General features: G+C 36.3%; 1 protein-coding gene across 4 annotated transcripts in view; it reads left to right on the forward strand.

Annotated features, from left to right (window-relative positions):
• LOC115225466 (protein FAM228B-like) overlaps positions 1-18,385 on the forward strand; it is a 76,760-nt gene extending 58,375 nt beyond the window's left edge. For 3 of the 4 annotated variants that reach the window (XM_036498599.1, XM_029796424.2, XM_036498602.1), the window contains 3 exons: positions 919-993; positions 2,082-2,314; positions 16,360-18,385. In XM_036498599.1, coding sequence (XP_036354492.1) covers positions 919-993; positions 2,082-2,314; positions 16,360-16,414 — 363 coding nt within the window. In that variant the 3' untranslated portion in view covers positions 16,415-18,385. Of the gene's footprint in view, positions 1-918; positions 994-2,081; positions 2,315-9,063; positions 9,248-16,359 lie in introns of all 4 variants that reach the window. The other variant, XM_036498600.1, reaches the window with a different exon arrangement.
• Positions 18,386-27,287: the final 8,902 nt, after the last annotated feature.

Consider the following 27,287-nt stretch of genomic DNA (forward strand, 5'->3'; position numbering starts at 1 on the left):
TAAGTTCAGCTAAACTATTGCTCCATCCTAGGGATGGATGTAGGGAAAATGATTGCAGCCAAATTGAAAATAAACAACTGTGGACAGATAATGGGTTCCAACAGGAATGAACATAAAATTATAAAAACAAAAATTATAAAAATTATAGAATTATGAACAGAATTGAAAATTTACACACTTTTAATACATATTAAACATGATAAACATAAATATAAATGTTTAAAAAAAAATTGTCCTATTTCACTGAAATAGTTAATTCTGAGAGAGCGTGTATACATACTTCAAGATTTATCAGTGGGCCTGTTCATCTTTCTATCTCAAGATGGTGCTCATAATATCTAATATTATTTACATTTAAAATCATAGCAGGTAATACATATATGTGGAGGCACATGGCCCAGTGTTTAGAGCAGTGGACTCACAATCGAGGGATCACAGGTTCAAATCTCAGACCAGGCGATGTGTGTGTTTATGAGCGAAGCACCTAAGCACCATGCAGCTCTGGCAGAAGGTAATGGTGAACTTCTGCTGACTCTTTCACCACAACTTTCTCTCTCTCTTTCCTCCTGCATTTAGCAACTCACCTGCAATGGTGAAACCGGGAAACTGGCCCTTATGAACCAGGCATGGCTCGAGAAGGAACAAACAACAATAACAACAATTCATACATAAGTGGAAGCCTTGTGACAATTTTCATTTTCCTTGGTTTCTATTTCATATTCAGTACTTTTCTCTTGGTTCACTTGTTAATAATGGTCATCACCAAAAGACCCCACTTTTCTTAGTTAAATGCAAATGTTACAGACAGAAAATCAGCACACACTGGTAGGTTTGCTTTGTCATAAGAAGATATAAAATTTATAAAATAAAGTTGGTTAAACAACATATTTTCAGTTAAACATTTATATTTCCTTCCAGGGCTGTGCTTATCTTGATACTGTTGACCCAGAGGAATATTCAATATATCCCTACCCTAACAAAGTTCCTGCAAAGGTAAGGCTTTAATTAGAAGAATATTTTACAGTTGAAAATCTATATTGTGGTGAAACTGAATTTTTTAAACTCATTTATATATATATATTTGACTAGGCAAGCCAAGTGAGACCATAACCTTGTGGCCTATGCCAGGGGTGTAATCAGCCCATTTATGCGTACTTTTCCTTCATTGGACACTAAACTCTGCTTGCGAAGACCTGTTGAGGCAAGTGAAATCAAAATCAAAATCAAATTTGATGACTGGCATCCATGCTAGTGGAGCGCTAAGAGCACCATCCAAGCGTGATCATTGCCAGAGCAAAAAACTGGCTTCCATGCCGGTGGTACATAAAAAGCACCATTCGAGTGTGATCATTACCTGCATCGCCTTACTGGCACTTGTGCTGGTGGCACGTGAAAAAACATTTGAGCAAGGTCATTGCCAGTGCCGCTGAACTGGCTCCTGTGCAGGTGGCACATAAAAAGCACCATTGGAAGATGGCCGTTGCCAGTACTGCCTGACAGGCCCTCGTGCTGGTGGCACGTAAAAGCACCCACTACACTCTCGGAGTGGTTGGCGTTAGGAAGGGCATCCAGCTATAGAAACTCTGTCAGATCAGACTGGAGCCTGGTGCAGCCGTCTGGTTTGCCAGACCTCAGTCAAATCATCCAACCCATGCTAGCATGGAAAGAGGACATTAAACGATGATGATGATGATGATATATATATATATTCAGGTTTTGTTGCAGGGATTGAAACTTGAGCCCATAGCTTTTTTATGTTAGAGATGGATATTTAAGTAGAATCACCTGCATGTGTTTTCCTTGAATTCTTATAATTTTTTTATCCTTCTGCATAAATTATATCTTGTTTACTCAAAGAAAAACAAAATCAAATGGTACTATACCCCATTTAATTTTATTTCTATAAGTCCTGGATTTTAAATCCCACCAGTGTTGATTATGCCCTCAAGGTTTATACAAATACAAATATAAATAATATTTTAGAAGTAACAGTTAAATCCAGTTAAATTGTCCATATATATAATCCCATTATTACAGTCATTTATTCATGATTCGTTTGTGTATTGTATTATATATTACAGGTTAATGTGACTGAGCCAGATAATCCTCTACACTTCACTTCACAGCAATATGATGAAGAATTGCAAGTGATTCTGTCTCTCTTAACAGGTAAAAATTACAGTAGGAGTGATATTGTGAATCTCAAGCTGTTCTCTCGTCCTGATAGCTCATCAAGTCGACAGAAGATGGATGCTACAAAATGGTTGCTAATGCCTGAAAACAACATTTTAAGTACACCACGGACAGCTAGTAGGTTAGTAATGCTTTTTTCATATCTCCTTTATATACTTTCATTCAGTTAAAACTAACAGGGCAAAAGTATTTGGACTAGTGAGCAGTGTTATTTAAGACAAAATGGAATGAAATTAAATAATATTATCAACATATAAAGTGTTGCTGTGACCAAAATATTAAACTGAGCAGAATACCATATAGTTTTAAGTATTACCCTTTAATATTCTGAGTTCAGTGCTTGCTAGGATTGACCTTACATTCATTGTCTCAAGGTTTGCTGTTTTTGTTATTGCTATTAATGTTGTTACATAAACCCAGATCAGCCTGATCAAGCAGCCTTAACCACTTTACAACATATACTGTGTGCTTTTTCTTTTGTGCCACCATAACTAGTGAGGCTACCATACAGCTTGCAAGACTATGAAATCCAAGGGGTCAGAGATGAGGGATTTAAATATGAAAGAAGGGACCAGAGCAGAACATGTTTTTTGCTATAGAACTACAAGACTACTCGCATTTTAGAGGAGTGGAAAATGATACAATTTTGTGGTGATGAGGTGTCTAGGAGGACCCTCAAGATATGAGATGAACAGAAATGGGTGGAACAGAAAAACCGGGAGTTAGTTGGAGGTTGCAAGAATCTATACATACAAAAATGGACTTGAATCAAATAATTCATACCAAAACAAACTCAACTACAAAATACTTCCAAACAATTATAATAGAAGAACACAGTAAAATAAATGGTAAAACCAAAGGAAACAGTAAAAATCTACTAAAAGCAAGCTAATATAGCAAGGAAGCTGGTTAATACTAGGCGTATCAACAACTGGAAACCCTCCTTCCCCCAAAAAATAGAATTAGAAAAACAGAGTACAAATGATTCTCAAAATAAAACAAAGTTTTGTTCTGAACATGAAAAAAAGAAAGCACAATAGAAAGATTCCAGGAAATACTGAACCATCTGATCCAAAAGTAATAAATTTATCATGTGACTTTGTGAAAATGAAGTAAAACTTTTAGAATATGAACTTAAATTTACACCAACTTAGAAAACCTGGCACAATAGATCTTATAAAAGGTACTGAAGAATTTTGTCTAAAACTTCATCAACTGGAGTTTTTCTAAAAGAAGGATCATGAAGTTCTATCACTTGTGAAAAAGCAAAATGGAGTTTAAACCTCCAAAGAACAAGAATAAACACTTAGAGGTGTATATAATGTGTCTGAAAAAATCAGTAAACTCAAACATTCCAGAAAATTGTATAAAATCAAATATTATAAATGAAAAGCATAAAGTATTCAAATGTCTACTGAAAGATTAGCCTATGGTCATTATCTTAATAAAGGGGAAATGATCTTTGAACAACTAAATGACCAACATTTCTACAAACAATTAGAAGCTAAAATAAATAAACAATTAAAAACTTGGTGAATTAATGAGCAACTTCAAAAGCAATTTAACCCTTTAGCATTCAGATTATTCTGTCAATTGTAATGCTTATTCCTTTACGCTGTTTTGAATTAATCATGCATTATTGTGTAGCTTCAAGATTTTGATGATGTGATTATTTATTTTATAATGACATCGTAGGGAAGATGTGTGGTCAAATCTGGTCAGTTTGAACATATACATTCAAGAATTAAGGTGGAGAGGAGGCTCTGCTAGGTTCCTCACAAGCAAAGAACAAAGATGCAAGATCTTCTGAGCAGGGAACACTGACGGGGTCAGGGGCGTGGTTATACTTCTTGCGGAGAAATGGGTTGATAAGGTAATCGAGGTAGTCAGAGTCTGTGATAGAATACTTAAGATTAGATTAGTGCTACATTATGGGTTAGCAACCATTATCACGGCATATGCCCCTCAGCTGGGGCTACCTGATGGACAGAAAGACCAATTTTATGACACCCTCTTGCTGACTAACTTGTCGACGAATGACAGGGACCTTCTCTTTGTGCCTGGTGATTTCAATGGACATGTTGGACAACTTGCAGGGAACTTCTATGGCATACATGGAGGCTATGGTTTTGGTTCCCACAATGAGGAGGGAACCAGGCTGCTGGAGTTCTGCAATGCAAATGATCTTATGGTATGCAATACTAACTTCAGGAAACCTGCCAGTCACCTAGTCACCTACCGATCTGGTAGACACATTAGTCAAATTGACTACATCCTCACCAGGAAAAATGAAAGATGGCTACTTATAATTGCCAAAACCTTCCCAAGTGAAGAATGTACCCCACAACATAGACTAGTAGTTAGTGACTTCAGGATCAGGGCTAAATTGATGCCCAGAAGACAACCAGCATGGAGGAGAAGGGTCTGGAAGCTTAAAGATCCTGAAAATGGACAGAGATTTAGAGACGTATTACTTGAAGCTTTTGATGAAATAGAGGAGGATATAGCATCACATGACATGGAAGACAACTGGAGGTTTCTACGGGACAACCTGCTGAGGACCACTGACCAGATCTGTGGATGGTGCAAAGTCCCCTCTCGACCCAAGGTAACGTGGTGCTGGAACAATATTGTTGACAGGGCCATTAGGGAAAAGAAACAGACTTGGAAGGACTGGAAGAACGGTGGTAGCAGGGAATCATATCTGACTTCCAAAAGGGAAGCTAGGAGGCAAGTTTATTTAACCAATGGGGAAGCAGAGAAGAAAAAGTTTGCCAATGTTCTGCACCATGAGGACCAAAGACTTGAGGTATTTTGTGCTGCAAGACAGTGTGTGAGAGAGAATTGTGATGTGATAGGAGAGAAATGTGTTTGCATGGATAATGGTTCACTTGCATTAAACAAGGCTGGAAAGAGAGAGGTATGGAGACGCTACTATGACAGGTTGTTAAATAAAGAGAATGAATGGGAGAAAGAGAGACTGCCGAATGCCAACCCAACAGAGGGACCAGCTATCCGAATTGATAGTGCCTTGGTAGATAAAGCAATTAAGGGTATGAAGACAAGGAAAGCCCCCTGCCCTTCAGGAATCACCGCAAAGATGCTCAAAATATCTGGCAGTATCGGCTATAGCCTAGTCACCTGTATAGTCAATCAGGTAATACATGAAGGTGTCATACCCAATGACTGGTGTAGCACCGTAGTCAGCTGCTACAAAGATAAAGGTGATGCATTAGATGCAAATAATTACAGAGGTATCAAGCTGTTGGATCTGGTAATGAAGGTCATGGAGAGGGTCATAGCCCAACAAATTAGGGAGAGAGTCAGTTTAGATGAGATGCAGCTTGGGTTCGTGCCAGGGAAAAGCACCACTGATGCTATATTTCTGGTAAGTCAGCTGCAGGAGAAATACCTAGCCAAAGATAACCCTCTGTACCTGGCTTTCGTTGACATGGAGAAAGCCTTTGACAGGGTCCCCCGATCCCTTATCTGGTGGTCAATGAGGAAACTAGGAATAGATAAATGGTTAGTGAGAACTGTGCAAGCCACGTACAGGGATGCTGTCAGTAAGTTGAGGGGAGGGTTGGCAATGATTACAGTGAAGAATTCCAGGTAGAGGTAGGGGTCCACCAAGGTTCAGTCCTCAGCTCTCTCCTATTTATCATAGTCCTACAGGAAATAACAGAGGAATTCAAGACAGGATGCCCCTGGGAGCTCTTCTATGCTGATGACCTTGCTCTTATTGCTGAGTCACTATCAGAACTAGAGAAGTTTCAGGTGTGGAAGCAAGGATTAGAATCGAAGGGACTTAGAGTCAACCTAGCTAAAACCAAAGTCTTAATAAGTAGGAGGGTAGACAAACCACAAATCCCTTCAGGTAGATGGCCCTGCTCGATCTGTAGAAAAGGCATAGGTAGAAACTCTATAAGACGTACCCAGTGTAAGCTATGGACACATAAGAGGTGCAGCAATATCAAAGGAAGGCTAACTGGGAAGATAGCTTTTGTATGTGGCAGATGTTCAGGAACAGTAAACACTGAAAATGTGCAGAAAACAACTTCTCTCACATTCCAGGGATAAAAACTAGAAACAGTTAACAGCTTCCGTTACCTAGGTGACCAAGTCAGTAGCGGGAGTGGATGCTCTGAAAATGGAGCTGCTAAAATAAGAATAGCCTGGGCAAAGTTCAGAAAGCTCCTACCTCTGCTGGTGACAAAGGGCCTCTCACTCAGAGTAAAAGGTAGACTGTATGATGAATGTGTATGAACAGCCATGCTACATGGCAGTGAAACATGGGCCATAACTGCTGAGGACATGCGTAAGCTTGCAAGGAATGAAGCCAGTATGCTCCGCTGGCTGTGTAATGTCAGTGAGCATACACAACAGAGTGTAAGCACCTTGAGAGAAAAGCTGAACCTTAGAAGCATCAGATGTGGTGTGCAAGAGAGATGACTGCGCTGGTATGGACATGTGGTGCAAATGGATCAGGGCATCTGTGTGAAAAAGTGTCACACCCAAGCAGTTGAGGGAATCTGTGAAAGAGGTAGACACAGGAAGACCTGGGATGAGGTGGTGAAGCACGACCTTTGAACATTGGGCCTCACCAAGGCAATGACTAGTAACTGAGACCTTCGGAAATATGCTGTGCTTGAGAAAACCCAGTAAGCCAAGTGAGACAATAACCCATGGCCTATGCCAGTGGTGTAACCAGCCTACTTATTCGTTGCTTGTGAAGACCTGTTGAGGCAAGTGAAATCACAATCAAGATCAAATTCACTGATGTGGCCAGTGACAGCACCGCCTGACTGGTAGAACGTTAAAAGCACTATCCGAGTGTGATTGTTGCCAGGGCTGCTGACTGGCTCCCATACTGGTGGCACATAAAAAGCACCATTCGAGTGTGATCATTACCAGTGTCGCCTTACTGGCACTTCTGCTGGTGGCACGTGAAAAACAACATTTGGATGAGGTCGTTGCCAGTGCTGCTGGACTGGCTCCTGTGCAGGTGACACATAAAGAACACCATGTGAGCGTGGCTGTCGCCAGTACCACCTGACTGGCCCTCGTGCCAGTAGCATGTAAAAGCACCCACTACACTCTCAGAGTGGTTGGCATTAGGAAGGGTACCCAGCTGTAGAAACTCTGCCAGATCAGATTGGAGCCTGGTGCAGTGATCTGGCTCGCCAGTTCTTAGTCAAACTGTCGAACGCATGCCAGCATGGAAAGCAAACGTTAAACAATGATGATGATGATGATGATGACCATTTCAAATGCTAACAGGTTAACAAAAAAAATGTTGGATTACTGACTAATTTGGAGGTAAAAACAAATAACTTTTATGAACTACCAAAACTTTATAAATCTTAAGAAATTCATATCTGTTTAAAGGACTTTAGTACACCATATGTAAAGACTGCCAAAGTGTCTGATGTAAAATTATGCCCAAGTGTCACAAGACAACATCAAGCACTAATCAATTAATCAATTTACTGGACATAATTTTGAAATTTGGTCCCTAGTTTCATCAGAAATTATATGAACTTCCTAAACCATGTTCTAGAAAGAGTAAATATAGAGATGATCCTGGTTAGTTTCAACATGAGCAGCTTCTACATAAATAACCCCCATGAATTAGGATTGGGAGCAGTATAATTCTGGATATGGATAGACAAATATCCAAACAGAATTCAGGAGAGATTCTGAAAAGAATTTATCCTAGCAGGATTACAATTAGTGCCACAACTTCTATAATAACCAATAATTCCTTCAAATAAAAGGGACAGCAATGAGCATGAAAGTTACACCCACATTTGCAACACAAGTGATAGGATTTCTTGAAGAAAAATCACTCTATGCCTGATGATCTAGGATTACTTAATCAGCATTTCCTATTCTATTTAAAACAAAACTGGAAAAGATTCCTGGATGACTGCTTCATATCATGGAACAGAATTAAGGAAGATCTTACATGATTTCTGAAATTAATGAATTGGTCCAATTCACTATGAAAATGAATGAAAGGGAACTTTCTTTTTGGACATCTTGAAAATTATTGAAAATGTGATTTTTACAGCTTATTTCTACTGCAAAAACATAGACACACACCAGTCCTTAGATTTTAGATCTTGTCACCCATCATATATTAAAAAGAATATCCCTCTTAATATAGCAATACATATATGTTCCCATTATTATATGCTCTAGTCAATGAGATGACTGGTGGAATTAAAAATATTCCTTTAGTAGCAAAAATACCTGAAAACTTTAGTAAATAATACTGTAACCAATGTAAAAGAGATCTCAATCTCTGTTTTATAGAGAACCTCTCACACTGAGGGTAAAGATAAAAACAAAAGCATAAATATTCCATGTCCTAGTCACCCATAATGCTAGAAACTATAATATCTTACAGCTGGTTAAACAATACCTTCCAATTCTATACCAGTCACAAAACTCAGGAAATAACTGAAGAATCACAAATTATTAAGAGCTGAAGACAGCCACCAAATCTTGAAAGACTTGAAATGTGAAATTTACTCCAGAAGAAAAGAAAAGCAAGTAATAAAATGTAAAGATCTGTTATGTGGGACATGTGAGTTAATTGAACAGGGCAAAACCAAAAAATTTGAGAATGAGAAGGAACTGAAGGTTAATGCAAATATGAATTGCAAAACCAAAAATCTCATTTACTACATCACATGCCCACATTGCAATGAGTATTATATTAGCCAAACAGGATCAAAATTTGTAGATTGGGTTACGGTTCATAAACAAGTCAAAGATTCATCTCTTGAAAATGTTCCATGTGGTGAACATCTAGATATTTGTGCAAGTGGAAAACTCAAAATTTTAATTTTTTTCAAAATAAAGGAAAGGAGTGATCAACTATAAAAACCAAAAGAAAAATATTTTATAAGAATTTCAAATCCAAAGTTAAACTGGAAATATTCAGCACCACTACTAAAAACAACAGCTTCTCAACAGATAACCTTATAACATGTGTGCTTGAAACAGCATAAAGTACTTATATGACAGGAAAACTTCCTTCCATAAGGTTTGTGTCTGTTTTTTTAAGACTTTTTTATTTAGTTAATTTTTAATTTACAAAAATCTCTCTTTAAATATTATGACTAAATCAAGAATTTTTACCAAAAACTTTGTGTGTGTGTGTGTGTGAGTGTATGCATATATGCTTATATGTTTGTGTGCATTTGTGTATAACACACATAAACACACACACACACACACACGTACACACATATAGATATAGATCTATTTATCTATACCTATATACTCAACTTAGCTACCCTCAGATTCCACCATTGCCTCAAGACAGCTCCAGAACCTAGCACATGCATTTCTCACTGTGTCCCAAGGAAGAACTTTGACCATCTCCTTGATCTTGGTCCTCGGCCCAGACTTAGTGTTGCAAGCAGAGCAGTTAGTGTTTTTCTCAACCATGCACCCCACCACACATACATACATACATACATTCAGTGAATCATGGGACTACAGTCATGGGAATTAAGAGGCTAGAAATTGTGGATGGTTGAGTCATATAAATTCTCCAACCCTCACTTCTGACTCTTTCCAGTGGTATGGCAAAGAACTGAATCCTGCTGTCGCACATATGGCCTTCTAGTAGCAACTCTCTCAGCTAGGGTTTGACCAGTCTGCATCAGCTTCGCATAGTCATCTAAATTAAGCTTAAGGCTCTGTTCAAAGATGTGGAGTGACATGATGCCATCCTTACTGGAGACATGCCCAGTGACAGCTTCATAGTCTCTGTTGCAGCTGCCCATGTCATGTCTTACTGCTTTTAGTGTTCACAGAGCATTGAACAGCAGCCATAATGTTAGCATTTTGATACCTGATGCAAATCATCATGATACAGGTGACACTTTTCCAATATTCAAACAGCTTCCAGGTATCCATGTCAGCTAACATTTCCTCGGCTACAACTTTAACCTTTATGCTCTCAAACGCTGTTCATTGTTCACCAATACAAGGTATTCCTGATAAAAGAAAATATAAAATTTTGTCAAATTTAGCTAAAATACCCTGTATATCTATTTATATATATATATATACTTCAAATAGAGGTCATAATAAATTCATGAAGGGATGGTATCATCCAAAGAAATACTGGTTCAATACCTAATATTTTTGTGAGGGAGGTTAATATCCATAAAATAATAGGTTTATATATAAATGATGGTTTATAATCATGCAAATGAATAATAAGAAAATGGAGATATTGAAGTTAATATGAGTTTATTATCAGCAAAAAAATTTATCATTATCCCTTATAGCTGTTTCAATTAAGCTCAGTGAAATTTAATAAGTATTAAAATCATATTTCTGAGCTTAATCTTATACTGCCATGATGATTCAAATAACTAACATATAAAATATCTAAGGGTATATTCTTCCTCCCTCTGAAGAGATTAAGCTCAGAAATATGATTTTAATACTCATTAAATTTCACTGAGTTTAATTGAAACAGCTGTAAGGGATAATGATCGATTTTTTGCTTATAATAAATTCTTATTTACTTCAATATCTCAATTTTCTTATTATTCATATATATATATATATATATATATATATATATATATATATATATATATACATATATATACATATATATATATATATATATATATATAATATATATATATATACAAATATCATTATTTCTAATTCTCTCTAAAGGAGACTATGGCAGTAGTATTGGATATTAATAGTTATCGCCAAGCTAACATGGCAGTCCAGAAAAATAGGACGAATGCTGCCGTTGTTTAGCTCCAAGAGGCCATCGCCTCTAGCTAGCTATGTGACACACAAACCTGTGTCCATTTTAACCTTTGAAAAGGGGAGATCAGCAGCTTACCCTTGCTGGTCTGGCATCCACAGACTAGTTTCAAGGTGGTTGCTTCTTATCAATGTGGAGTGGCCTAACCCAGCAGGCGTCGCTGCTGACCGACTGTTCAAAGGATTATTTACCTAAATTCAGTGGAATACATCCACTGGTTTTTACTGAATTTAGGTAAATAATTCTTCGAACAGTCGGTCAGCAGTGACGCCTGATGGGTTCGGCTACTCCACATTGATAAGAAGCAACCACCTCAAAACTAGTCTGTGGATGCCAGACCAGCAAGGGTAAGCTGCTGACCTCCCCTGTTCGAAGGTTATAATGGACACAGGTTTGTGTGTCACATAGCTAGCTAGAGGCAATGGCCTCTTGGAGCTAATCAACGGCAGCATTCGTCCTATTCTTATGGATGGATGGGTGGATATAAATATAAATATAGATATCTTTTAAATTTGTTTGTGGAAAATGTTTTGAATATGCAAATAAAGCTCCTATTAGCCTTCATACTGGTCAAAAAGGATAAGCATCCCTCTGCTGTACATCCATTAATGCTATATCACCTGAAGAAATGGATCACTGAAGATGATCAACCTGATACCAATGGATACTACGAACTACACTGTTATCATCCTAGGAATACAGACTATGATCTTAAGAGTTGTGATTTGTGGAAACACACATAGCGATGCATTAAATGTTTATAAATTCTATCCAAGGATTATGTGTGTGTGTGTGTGTGTTTTATATAGTTATATGATGTTTGTGGTATTTTTATAATTTTGTTACTGTTTATTATGTTCAGCATTTATTTATATGTTTATTATGTTCAGCATTTATTTATATGTTTATTATGTTCAGTTTATTATGTCCAGCCTCACTGGAAATTTACAGATTGTGCATCCATACTGAAAGCTCTCCCTGTTCCTCTGCCTTAATAATTGTTATTAACAAAGAAAAACAAAACCAAAATATTGAGAGGAGGCTTTGAACTAACAATGTTCAAAATTGGAAGAAATATTACAAAGCATTTTGTTCAACACTCTAACAATTCTTCCAGTCTACCACCCTTCATAACAGTCTTAATAATGGCAATTTTTAAGTCCAAATCAACATGGATGCATTATTAATTAACCAAATACTGTGATATTCACCTTGAGAGGTCCTCTCATATAGACACATGATGCATAAAAGCACAGACATAGTGTAGCAGATGAAAATCATATAGTATAGATACCAGGACTGCTAGATCACAGGATTTCAGCATACTGCACTTCTTCAGTGGTACATACTGGTGACCACATATCAACCAAATTTCTCTGCCAACAATATATAGAGTAATAGCATCTTTCAGCCACTAGTTTTGCAAATAGCCAGTTGGCTTATTAAAAAATAATCATTTGCAAAGGAAGCAAATACTATGTGTTTTTATGAATCTCTCACAACAAATACTGCAGTATTTGGTGTTCTAACAAGACTTCCACTTTAAGTTGGATTTAAAGATAGTCTTTTAATACTAATACTTCTTCTATTACTAATAATTTTTTCTAATATCTTAATGATATATAATTTTTCATGAAACTTTATGTAGATATGTTTTTGGGTATGTGGATGAACTCACATTGATGAAATTATTTGCTTTTTTGGGGGGGGGGGATGGTTATTTACCTTCTTAACCATTCAATGACTTTCTGCATGACATAAAAACCTATGATATTATTCCAGTAGATATTATTCTCTACTATTAGGTTGTTCCGAAAATAATGGCCGCTCTAAGTGTTGTATTTTGAAACACAATTTTATCATAGTATTTTAATTATAGTTTAAGTGAATTTTGATATATCTAATAATTGATGTATGCTCTTTAATAATTTTCTGCATCCTTGAAGCTTAGTTGCCCTTAATTATGAGTATGACAAAAAAGGACCTTTGCTTACTTGTCTTGCATGAGTTCAAGCTTGGGCATACTGCCTCCCAAACTGCTGCTAATATCAACAGAGCATGGGGAGAGGCGTCCACAAGTGACTGCACAGTACAAAGGTGGTTTCAGAAATTCTGTAGTGGTGATGAGAGCCCTGAAGATGAAGAAGGTAGAGGACGGTCATGCAGTCTTGACAATGAACAATTGCTTACAATTGTTGAACAAAACCATGTCAAAGTGTCAGAGAAATGTCTCAGGCACTTGGTGTCGGTATTACAATAGTCTCACACAATCTGCAGAAGATTGGTAAGGTGAAGAAGTTTGATAAATGGGTACCACATGAGCTCAATGAACATCAAAAAGTTCGTATTTTGAAGTGTGCTCAATGCTCTTTCTGCAAATCACCAATAATCCTTTTCTTGACCGAATAGTCACTTGTAATGAAAAGTGGATCCTTTATGATACCGTAAATGATCAGGTCAATGGCTTGATCGTGATGAGTCCCCCAAATATTTCCCAAAGCCAAAGTTGCATCAGCAAAAGATTATGGTGACTGTCTGGTAGTCTGCAATTGATGTTGTCCATTACAGCTTTCTGGAAGCCAATCAGAGTATTACAGTAGAGGTTTATTGCAATCAACTCATTGAAATGCATGCTCACTTGCAAAAAATGAGACCTGCATTGGTGAATCGGCATGGCCCAATTCTGCTCCACGATAATGCAAAGCCACATATTCCAAGAATGGCATGGCAGAAACTCACAGACTTGGGATATGAGGCTTTACTACATCCTCCATATTCTCCTGATCTTTCATCTACTGACTACCATTTTTTAAAACTTTAAGCATGTTTTTAAGTGATAAAACTTTCAGGTTCAAACCAGAGGTGGAATCAGCTTTCATAGATTTCTTAGCATCAAATCCAATAAGTTTTTATCAATGAGGCATAAATAATCTTGTTGATCAATGGCAAAGATGAATAGATGTTCATGGCTCATACTTTGACCAATCAAAACATTTCTATTGTTAATTTTTCCAGAATAAAATTATGTTTCTGAAATTGGCTATTATTTTCCGAACAACCTAATATTACGAATTTGGAAGGTTTAATGAAAAAATTTTCAAATTTTCCTTTCATAATCAAAATATTCTGGATGATATTCTGCAATATTCCCCCTTTCATACATCTAACATCAAACATGTTGTTTAACGCTCATGAGCAAGTTGTTGAATGATTACAGATATGAAGATTTATTTAGTTTCTGAACAAAATAATAATAATTATTATTTTTTGTCTCTAAATTGTATCAGCATAATTATGACGTGTACCCTCTACAAAATTTATATAAAACGTAAATGGGAATTTCAGTACTAAACTGTAGTTATGTCTCAGACATTAAGCTCTACTATTTATTAACTTGGACAGTTGGTTAAAACACACAACATTCTTTATTAATACAGTTTAATGTGAGTTCACTATGTACAGTGTGCATGGGGTGCTTCACCTGCAAGGTCATGTGCTGTTTATCTTGATATAAGATCACCATCTCACACACATATAGCTGTGATGCATGTGCCTGGTGTACCCTTATCATATTGGTAGTCATGATGGATAAATTGAGCATTGTATATTTGTGCCCTAGTCTCACTTTGATGGCATGTGCTGTCCTCTCACTCAATATATATATGTGTGTGAGTATATATATATATATATATATATATATATACACACACACACATATACATATATATATATATATATATATATATATATATACATTTATATTTATGTATTCATTTTGCAAGATTCTTGATGTGAACTTGTGTGTTGAAACAGATATTGTTGTATTTGGAAATGGTCATGTTGCCAATTTAGCCAATGAAAACACATGCACTATTTATTCGGTGTTCGCTTACTTCAGCTTTATTTCCTAGCTTTACAGTTTGTGGGCTAACTCTTTATAAACTGTAAAGCTAGAAATGTAGTCTATAGAATAAGATGTACAGAGGGACAAGGCAAAAACAAGACAATGACGTATGTAGGGGAGACAACACGTAGCATAGTTAATGAGCATTGGAGGGAACTCAAGGAAGAGAAGAGCTTGTCGGTACTATACCAACATGCTGAGTGGGACCACGGGGGATCACTCAACAACATAGAAGTAAAAATTTTGTTGCCACATAAGATGGACACAACACTTAGACAAATTACAGAAGCTACATAGATAATAGAAAATAAAGCTAGCCTAAATAGAAAACTAGAATGAAACACTAGCACACACACCCCACACCACAACCTGATGACGGAATAAGATCCCCATAAGCTAATAATAATATGAAACTAATACAATAGATAGATAAATAAATGGAATTAAGTAATTAAAGACATAAACAAAATACAATAAAAAGGTAAGTATATAAAGACAAATAAATAAAATAAAATAAAATGAACGTGGATAAACAGGGGATACTAATAATGCAGGTACCATACACATTGCCCCACACACACACTTATCAAACATAGACACACACAGGGATACATGCATGCGCAAATAAAGACACATGCAACAGGAACACAAAATGGCAGATCGTGAGGAAGGAAAGACACAAAAAAGAAAGAAGAAATCAAAGGAACACTGATGAGGTCACAGAAGTGTGTCGAAAGAACTCTGGCCAAAATATAAAGCTGAAGCAAGTGAACACCAAATAAATAGTGCATGTGTTTTCATTGGCTACATTAGCAACATGACCATCCCCAAATACAACAATATGTATGTGTGTATATATATATATAGAGAGAGAGAGAGAGCGAGAGAGAGAGAGAGAGAGAGAGATGTATATGTATATATTTATATATAGATATACACAGATACATCACACACACACACACAGATATATATTATGTGTGTGTGTGTATGTGTGTGTATATATATATATATATATATATATATATATATATATATATATATATATACATATATATATATATATGGTGATGGAGAGCTAAATGGCGGTGCCCCAGCATGGCCACAGCTCGTGAGCTGAAACTAGATAAAATTTTTTTTTTTAAATATATATATATATAGATAGATAGATGATTGATAGATAGATAGATAGATAGATAGATAGATAGATACACATGCATACATATGCACACACACACACACATGAAAATTCAAAATCAAGTGAAAAAAATAACAGAATGGAGAATTAATTGTGTTGCAATATATAGATTCATCTTTTCACATTCTGAAATTAGTATGTGTTATTGGCACTGGTTCTAATGAAGATTGTAAATAATCTACATTGTACCACTCTTTGAAATCACCATTGATCAAGCTACTAATTCTTAGTTATTTAACCCTTTCCTTTCAGACGGAAGATACATGCTGGCCGGTACAATAAGAGCATGCTGAGTGAGTCCTGCTGACTAAATACAAAAACATAGAAAACCAGAGACTTTTTTCTTTACAGAACAATAGGCTGGAAGAGATCTGAATTCTATTTTTATCTGAATGAACAGTATCATAGGACACAATCTACTCCAGTCCAATGCTTGTTAAGCAAATATAGATATTGATCAACACTCATTGACTTGGATATTTTCACAATCTAAAGGAATTTTCTAGTTCACATCTTTTAAGATGATACTTTTATGAGTTTTCAGAATGATTTCTAACATAGGTACAAGACTATACATTTTGTCTTCTTTTTCTTTTTTCTTTTCTCTCTCTCTCTTTTGCTGTGGGAGAGAATTCTTTCAACATTGATACTTTATCAGTACTTAATTTATCTACTCCAGAAAAGCTAATGATGATAGGTTAAGTTGACCTTGGACAGATTTCAACAAGTTTCTAAAAGATATTAGGGTGTTGCCTGATTACCCTAGTGATAATAATTATAAGAGTTTCTGATTTCTGAAAGCCAGAAAATTTTTAGGGGAACAGGTTAGTAAATTCCAGTAACCTCAATATTTGACAGGTACTTTATTTTATAGACCCCCTAAAAGTTTAAAATCAATATCGACCATAGCAAGATTAGAACTCAGTTCATAAAAATCCTGAATACTAAAGATAACAAAATTTAGTGAAGACATGGTTGATTATATCAACCCCAATTGTTGACTAATACTTAATTTTATCAACCTCTACATGGGAACTGCTAAGTTGATCTGAGATTTCACCTCAAATGGTAACCTTTTTGTTACTATATTTCTGTTGAAATGCACAAAGTCCATTTCAATTAATTTTGATATTAATGCAGAAATTAGTAAAAAAAAATCTTTGCCATTATTAAACTGATGTTTGATACATAAATTAACATGAAATTTTGGTGGAGAGTTTTAATTTTTGATACCAACCTGTCTAGACTACTCCTGAGTCTATGATCTCTTTTAAAGAGATCTTAATTAAAATCTTCCATCAAAATTTGATGCTAATTATGTTCCAAACATCAGTTGGATAATGATAAAACTATTTTACTAAATTTGTCATTAGTTTCAAAATTAATTAAAACTAAAGTAGTGTAAATATGGTAGCAAAAGGATTAAGATAGAAATTTGTATCATAAAAACGAGAGTGGTGTCAGGTGGGTTGGTATCAAAAGAGCTAATGGAAGTTACTAAATATAGCCAGGCAGTTTGTTCACTGCTTTATAAATTCTGTTATCTTTCTATTGCCTGATGTCCAACATAGACTCAAAGTCACAATTTAAGGATGCTGATGACGGGACTAATGTTTATTTAATTGACCTCTAAAGGGGAAAAAGCATAATTCGCCATGCTCGGATTTAAATGATTTCTCACATCAGCATAACACCACAAATTTGTTGGTGAGGGGTGCAGTCAATTTAATCATCTTCAAAAGGATGAAAGACAAAGTTGATTTTGGCAGAATTTGAACTCAGAATATAAGGAACCAGAACAAATACCACAAGTATTTGTTCTGGCTTCTGATATTCTGAGTTCAAGTCCCCCTGAGGTCAACTTTGCCTTGATAAAATAAGGTACCAACCAAATAATGGGGGTTAATTTAACTGACTAAATGACTGACCTTTCTCTCTAAATTTCATGCCTTGTGTCTGTGTTAAAAGCAATTATTATGATTGTGTACAAATCCCACCAAGATCAACTTCGCCTTTCATCTTTTTGGCATCAGTACTATAAAGTACCAGTCTAGTACTGGGATTAAATCAACTTATCCTCTCCCACAAATTTCTAGCCTTTCTTAGAAAGGATTATTATTATTGTTTATGTTGACCAAGTTCAAATAATTTTTTTTTTTTACTTTTCACAAGGCCACAATTTGTATAAGGGATCAGAATAAGTAATTTGTCATGTTCATGTTTTCTTCAAAAAAGATGAAAAATACCAGTCAAGTTATTCTCTACTATTATAATTATATGTTTGGCTTTCGCTTTGTATTTGCACAAGTTGACTCCAAGTCTCACCCGGAAACTTGAAGAGACAAGTTAGAAGTTCAGTTTGGTGTTATGACTAGGGTACCTTTTATTGGAGCTCCTGGAGTCTTGTATGCATAGCGGGCTTGCTACCTGCAGCCTACAGTACCATGCTATCCATTCTTTTTCATTATTATTATTATTATGAAGGCAGAAAGCTGGCAGAATCATTAGCATGCTGAGCAAAATGCTTAGCAGTATTTCGGCCGTCTTTATGTTCTGAGTTCAAATTCCACCAAGGATGACTTTCGGGGTCGGTAAATCAAGTACCAGTTGAGTACTGTGGTCAATGTGATTGACTGTCCCCCTCTGCACAAAATCCAGACCTTGTGTTTATAGTAGAAAGGATTATTGTTATTGTTATTATTACTATTATTATTATTATTATTATTATTATTATTAATTCTCTTTATCACAGGTTTTGTTGGAGCTCCTGGTGTCTTGCATGCGTAGCGGGCTTGCTACCTGCAACCTATGCTACTCGTTCTTTTCATTATTATTATTATTATCATGAAGGCGGCAAGCTGGCAGAACTATTAGCATGCTGGGCAAAATGTTTAGTGGTATTTTGCCCATCGCTACATTCTGAGTTCAAATTCCACCAAGCTTGACTTTGCCTTTCATCATTTTGGGGTCAATAAATTAAGTACCAATTGTGTACTGGAGTTGACCTAATTGACTGGCCCCCTCCCCGCAAATTTCAGGCTTTGTGCCTATAGTAGAAATTATTATTATTATTATTATTATTATTATTGAGTGAGAGAGCATTGCATGCCATCAAAGTGACACAGGGGTAAAATATACGAAGCCCAGTATACCCATCATGACTACCCATCTGATAAGAGTACACTAGGCACATGCATCACAACCATGTGTGCGTGACATGGTGATCACATATCAAGATAAACAGCACATGGCCTTGCAGGTGGGGTCCAGTTAGAATTTTCTTCTGGTCAAGTAACCCATCCCACTCAAAAGGTCCCTGAATAGGGGTTTAAGAATGTTGAACGAAACACCCATGTTTCCAGGGGTGAATTATTCAAACCCCAAAGAATCCCTCTCGACACATAGCAATGATGCTCCCCCTCTACTTCTGCTTGAGATCAGAGATGCACATATCGTCAGCCACTAAGGGACATGCTCAACTGGTTACAGTCAAACAACTGACAAGCAAATCTGTGGTATTGAGCAGAATATTTGCTGTAGCTCATCTTTTATACCAAGACAAAACAATGTATATGAGAGCCACTGCCTGGTATTATTATTATTATTATTAAGATTATTATTATTATTATTATTATTATTATTATTATGATTATTATTATTACTATAAGAGTAATGAAGTAAAAGGAACGGTAGAACACCAGTCTGGTAAGTTGTATTTAATTTTGATACTCTTTTTTCGTCCCAGTGATAGATAGATATCAATAGAATAAGTAATAGCTATGTCTCTTCCTTCTAAATTTGTGGCCTTGTGTTAAGTGGAAAAATTTATAATTGCTACTACTATTATTATTATTATTATTATTATTATTATTATTAAATCTGTTATGCAATTGTAATAATAAAAGATTTTGTTACTGATTCTCTGTAAAGCATTTTGTTTTATTTAAAAAAAGGAAAACTTAATCAGTCATTGTGTTGTCTAGACAGGTAATGCATCTTATTGTAATTGTTTCATATCTCATTCTATAACTGACTTGCCCCAAGCCAACAAGGGTGCTTCTACATGGTTGCTCAGCCTGTTACAAATAGCTCTTCCCTCTAAAACAGGCATAGGCAGCCTTTTTTCAAGAAGCAGGTCGCATGAGACATACCTCATCATCAGATAGGGTGCCTTACTAAAATTAGCAGGTAATGTTTTGTTAGGCATGTCTTTCAGAAAGTCCTGCAGACTGCATGTTGCCCATAGACCACAGATAGCCCATGACTGCCCTAAACACAGCATATCACATTAAAAAGAACACAATACACTGTATTTGAATAAAAGACAAAATATTCAAGGTTGGAACATGTTCCATCATAGGCCTTCTCAATCGCAGCCTACCAGAGACTAAACAACAGCAACAACTGACTGGTCAGTATTGGAATAGCCAAGCTACAAAGATACTTACTCAAATAATTCATATTATTTACATTCAACAGATATTTGTCCTCATCTTGTTTATTGTTAACACAACGTTTTGGCTGATATACCCTCCAGCCTTCTTCAGGTGTCTTGGGGAAATTTCGAACCTGGGTTCTCATTTCTAAGATATTTTTCGATGTTATTTGTTAGAGTTCGATTCCAAGCAGTGACCTGAACACTAACAACAACAACAACAATAATAATGATAATAACATAGAAAAATACCTTAGGAATGAGAACCTAGGTTCGAAATTTCCCCAAAACACTTCAAGAAGGCTGGAGGGTATATCAGCGGAAACACTGTGTTAACAACAAACAAGATGAGAATAAATATCCATCAAATGTAAATAATGTACAGAATTCCTCATCTCTTAAATATAAAACTGTATCAAATAATTCAGTCGAAACTTTCCATCCCATAGTAAGTATGGAAAACTAGTTTTAAAGTGTTTGATGTACATCAATTAAATGCAGAATAAAATTAACCACTACCTTTTCAATGAATTACAGTAGACGTTGTCATTGTTTAATTCCCAAGTAAACTCAGATGAAGCAAACATGATCAGAGGTATTCTAGTTGTGGTCATTCCAAAGGAATTTTGTCTAATGTGTCCTTTCCTTATTTAAGGGTGTGATTTAAGAGATATTTAACTGCTAATTTTTGTAGGACAAGGGACTGTGATGGACGTTGACACATATATGGCTGTGTGGTTAAGGAGTTCACTTTGAAACTATGTAGTTTCAGGTTCAATCCCACTCATGGCATCTTGAGCAAGTAACTTCTACCATAGCCTCAAGCTGATCAACATCTTGTGAGTTAATTTGGTAGAAACCCTCACCCATGCTTGTGCCACATAAAAGCCCTCATGCCAGTGCCATGTAAAAATCACCCAGCACACTGTAAAGTGGTTGGTGTTAGGAAGCGCATCCAGCCATAGAGACCATACCAAATCAAACCTGGAACTTGGTGCAGCTCTCTTGTTTGCCAGCTCTGGTCAAACCATCCAACTCATGCCAGCCTGGAAAATGGACGTTAAAGAACGATGATATTGATATATATATATATATATATATATACTCTTTTACTCTTTCACTTGCCTTTAGTTGAGCAAATTGACCCCAGGACTTATTCTTTGTAAGCCTAGTACTTATTCTATTGGTCTCTTTTGCTGAACCGCTAAGTTACGGGGACGTAAACATACCAACATCAAGTGATGTTGGGGGGACAAACATAAACACACACACCTATACATATATATATATATGGACACATAGGTGTGGAGACCTGTATATTTCAGGAGTTACACGTACCCTTGCGTGGAAGTATGTACCTGCGTAGGTGCACACACATTAGTGCACGCGCGTGTATATGCGTATATGGGCATATATGTGCATATGAGTATGTCCATGTGTGTGCGTGTAGTGGTGGGTGTATATACACGTTTGTATGGATGTGTACATAGGTATATATATGTGTGTGTATATGTATATGTGTGTATGTTTGTACACTTATGTGTATGTGTGTGTATGTATATGTGTATGTATACATGTATATACATTTCTAGTACCTCTTTGTTCAAGTGCATAAGGATACATATGCACGTGTGTGGACATGTGAATGGGTATACCTGTTTCTGTGCATGTGGGGATATATGTACATATGTCTATGTTCTTGAATCTGGGTGTGTTTATATATATGCATTTATGTGCACTCGTGCATGCGTGAGGACGGGTGTATGTATGCATATATAAACAGGTGTGTGTACACATGAACTTGAATGAACCTCTATGGATGCATACATGTCGATGTATGCATGTGTTTGCTTGTGTATGGGTTTCATGGAATATGTGTACACATGTACTTATACATATGTATATGTATACATATACATGCGTGTGTGTGTATGTGTACTGTATATATGGGTGTAAGGATGGGTATATATATGTATATATATATATATATATTATATGTATATATAGATATGTGTGTGTGTGTATGCGTATGTATACATGCCCGTGTGTGTATCTATGTGTGTGGGTATATATATATTTTTTTAGTTGGGGGGGGATGTATGTGTGAGTGTACATAGTCTGGCGCAACATGGTAAATTCCATTGTCTCGACCACGGTCGAACAATGATGATGATGATGATATATATGCGTATATGCATATGTGTGTATATGCATAGAGATTTGCTTACTTATGTATGTGTGTATGTACGTGTGTGTGCATAGGTACGTATGTGCGTGGGTTCTTATACCTAGCTGCATGCACATTTTTCCATGTGTGTATATGCGTACCTATATGTTTGTGTATGTATGTGTATATTGAGATATATATGTATGTACGTATATGAGTATGTATATGTGCGGGCACGTATATATGTATGTGTGTGTATGTATTTGTATGTATATGGATATGTGTGCAGATGTATGGGTGTGCGTATATATATATGTATTTAGTTTGGGTATCTGTGTGTAGCGGTATGTATGTATATGTGTATATCCGTGGCGGTACTATTATACATGTGTATATATATGTGTGCGTGTGTATATATATATGCATGCATATGTGTGTGTGTGGACGTGTATATGTATGTATACATATATATATATATATATATATATATATATATATATATAAGTTGATTGATAATAACACGGGGGGGGGGCAGACGTTTTTTATGAGAAAATAGATAAGTTTATAGACACACACCAACTTGGAGCAGACAACTTAAACTGACCATCCGCCTTCTATCATACAGCTCCCCAGATAATTAAGTTTTAATTTATGACACTCACTAATACATCCTAAAGCTTCATCCTCAACCGGCATATATTTTTTTCTGTATCTCCTTATTCTTACCTTACTTTATCCTTATGTCCACTTTTTAAAAAAATTTTTATCCCTTTATATTTTTTTTTTCGCTTCTTTATCTTTATTTATTTATATTTCCATGTTATTTTTCACGGCTACACTGTCACAATACAGCTCTAGAGCTCTAGACCAGACACACGACATCCTTTGTATCTTTATATACTTACTAGCAGTATCGCCCGGCGTTGCTCAGGTTTGTAAGGGAAATAACTATAAAGCATTTTTAGAGAGTTATAGCCAAAGAATAGCAAAAAAATGGAAAAAAATGATGGTAAATTTTTTAGGTGGAGTTGCGTCCCCTACACAGTTTGTGGTTTGTGTTCCTGATTCTCAACCCCATGTCGAATTTATCGATTTTTTTCAGAACTGGGAGAACTTTTCAAAATTTTCACTGCGTTAGTTTTGAATTATGACATTGGGCTATGTGTGTGTCAAGTTTCATCAGAATCGGTTGAAAGCCGTGGTCAGGGTGAGGGTACAAGCAAACAGACACACAGAAACACGCACAGACAAACTGCCGTTTATATAGAGAGAGATTTTTTTACATTTTTACTCTTTTTTTACCATTTTACTCTTTTATTACATTTTGCACTTACTATTATCCTGTATAATAATGTTTAGATTTATACATATACTTTTTCCTCTTTGTGATCCCAAATTCATTAAAGATTCACCCCCTCCCACTCCTTCCCTCTTTATCTCAACATCCAACCTCCTCATTCTATATCCAGTGAAAAAACGGTATGGACGTTTTGTTTTGGTGTCTCGCTTTGCCATATACAACTATGAGGATTTGCATTCCCAACGAAGAAACTCATCTCTTTCCCAAACTTCTTCTCAAACCTGCTATAATGTAATACATGTCTTTAGTGTGGTAATTGTGCATGGCTGAAGAAGGCTATTGACATACATGTTACATCAATTATGCATTGATATAAACTGTCCAATAAAGCCATAAACATATGTACCGCTAAATCCATTGCATCCTGTTTTTCTTTTGATAAATATACCCTATCACCTACACCACTAACTGGCATATACAGGTGCTTACAGTTATCAAGTATTCACCCTGAATTTTATGTGTGTATATATATATATATATATATATATATATATATATATATATATACGACAGGCTTCTTTCAGTTTCCGTCTACCAAATCCACTCACAAGGCTTTGGTCAGCCGAGGCTATATTAGAAGACACTTTTGGCCAAGGTGCCACGCAGTGGGAATGAACCCAGAACCATGTGGTTGGTAAACAAGCTACTTACCACACAGCCACTCCTATATATATATATATAGAGAGAGAGAGAGAGAGAGTCATCTAAGAAACCATAAGTCAGAAATAGTAGACACTCATATATTTGTCAATAGGAGTGGGTATATTAATCAAAGTATGCATTATTAGAGATCTATCATAGCTGATCTAACCAATTAGTTTTGCACCTGATATTAGGTGATTGGAGGATCATCTATTTACTGTGTTCAGTGATAGCAGATATAGAATGAATGGCAACTGCTCTCTGTTGCTGGAGGTGAGGAAGTGCTACATCCGATTTGTGGGTGTTGTGAAAAAGATGAAACAAAGTTGCAGGAGGCAATTAAGAGAGGGATTCATCAAGTGTTATGTCCCTTAACCCCAAAAATCCAGTTGAGATGCCAGTAAAAGTGCAGTGGGTTGATAAGTTTGTAAGGGCGTATGTGCAGGGTTGGGGGCAAAACCAAACCTTTAACCTCTTGTGTGGGTGTGTATGAACATGTGTGTTTATGTGTACATGGATTGATCAAAACATTGCTGGGATCAGAAGTTGTGATGGTGGAAGGACCAATAGTGGAAGTCCTGGCATTTACAATCATGATGGAACTCATAGGTAAGTAATCATGTATCTTCATTCATGTGGGCACAAACAAAAAAATTTCACTCCTGCAGTTTATGTAGATGTCTCAGTGATGCAACATTTTAACATAATTCTTTTCTTGGTTAGGTATAGCCTACACTTTCTGATTATTTTAATATAAGGCTTGCACTTCTCCAGGATTCTCCACTTGTTGCTGTAATCTGTTGAACTTTCCTTCAATAACTATATGTGCCTAGCCAGGGCTGTAATGTTGTGTCTCTCCTAAATATTAAAGGTGGATTTACAGTTGTTAAGTCTGGTCCCCAAAAAGTGCGATAGATTCATTAATAATAATTGGAGTGTAAGCGGGATCAGAAAAAAAATTGTGAGATCATGGTTTCAATTCCCAGACTAGGCAGTGTGTTGTATTCTTGAGCAAAGCACTTCATCTCACATTGCTCTGAGACCTTTTCAATATCTGGCATGTGATACACCATGCACCTGCATAGGCAATGTCAATTTGATTGAGAGAATGAGTTAATGTCCAGCAAAAACATGATCATTATAAATAAATCACCTGTGCAGGTTGTTTGGCTAGAAATTGCTGAATCCTCATCTGTCAGTTACAGCAAGAGATGTCACTACAAGCAATGTAAGTGAAACTTTTTTAACTGTACTGAGAATTGTTGTATATCCAAAATTTACAGGAGTAAAATTCCTGCATACTCAGTATTTACATTGTTGCATACTCAAAATTTTAGTGGGGAAATGCCTTGGATTTAAGAAAGGGAATTATGTGTGATGGTTGTAACTTTCTCAAGAATATCAGGAAGGAAAAATAGCTACAACTGACAAATGCAAAACAAAACAGGAAAAATTCACGGTTCAGAGGCTTGGATCAGTACATGAGTAAATGAAAACGTTTTTCAATATATCTTAATAATAAATGTTTGAAAAGAACTTATCACAGCTGATAATAAGCTTGTGTGGCTTTCATGATCTCTTTAATCTTTAAATTGTTTCAGCTTTGAAGCTGCAGTCATGCTGGGGCACCACCACTGACTGTGCTACACCAGTATTTGAAACTTCCTCTGATATGTGGCATTTGGTGAATGAGGGAATTTGATGATGCTGCCTTCATCCATGTTTTCTGCCATGAGGTAGGCTCATCTGGAAACCTTGACCGGAGAAAATCCAGTTTTGTTTTGAAGACACCTACATCCAACCCATGCAAGTCTCTCAGGCATTATGGAAGGATATTGAAGAGCTGTGGACCTTTGAAACACAAGCTGTTGCAGTATCACGTCCTGCAGATGGAGATGCTGGGATCATTGACAGTATGCTGTGGTGCCCTATTCTGCTGTGTATGTAACTTTCAATGCCAAAGTTTGATACAAGGCCTTTCAGGATTTTCCAGATGCATATCATTGCATATCTTTCCTGCTTTCATTCTAGAGAGAAGAGTTTTAATTCTTTCAGTCTTTCCCAGTAGTTGATATGTTGCATTAAGGCAATTTTCTTTGTGTAGCTTCATTAGATTGCTTCAAGTTCCACTGTTAATTTTATATTGTGTGGTGACCATAGTTGGGACCAGTAGTCCAAGTGGCTGAGGAAGTATGTCCTCCAAAGGACCATCATTGTTTCCTTTTCTCTTGTTTTGAAAGTTCAGAGGATCCATCCAACTAGCCATCTGCATTTTATTACCAAATTGGTAATATGCACTTGTAAAGATGCATCATTGCTCATGTCAATGCCCAGGTCACACACTGATCTTGATTCAGGGATTACAATTCCTCCTGGGCCAGTGTATACTGTCTGCATGTTATTCAGCTTTGTGTACTGGTAGTACAAGGCTTGGAATTTTCCTGCATTAAACTGCATGTTGTTGTCCTCAGCCCACCTGTATATTGCATCCAACTCCCATTGCAGAGGTGCAATATTTCCTGGATTTTGTATTATCTGAGAGCCTTTTGTGTCATCTCCATAGCTAGCAAGGGTGA

This window comes from Octopus sinensis, linkage group LG2 (genome assembly GCF_006345805.1).
Source record: "Octopus sinensis linkage group LG2, ASM634580v1, whole genome shotgun sequence".
Lineage (NCBI taxonomy): Eukaryota > Metazoa > Mollusca > Cephalopoda > Octopoda > Octopodidae > Octopus > Octopus sinensis.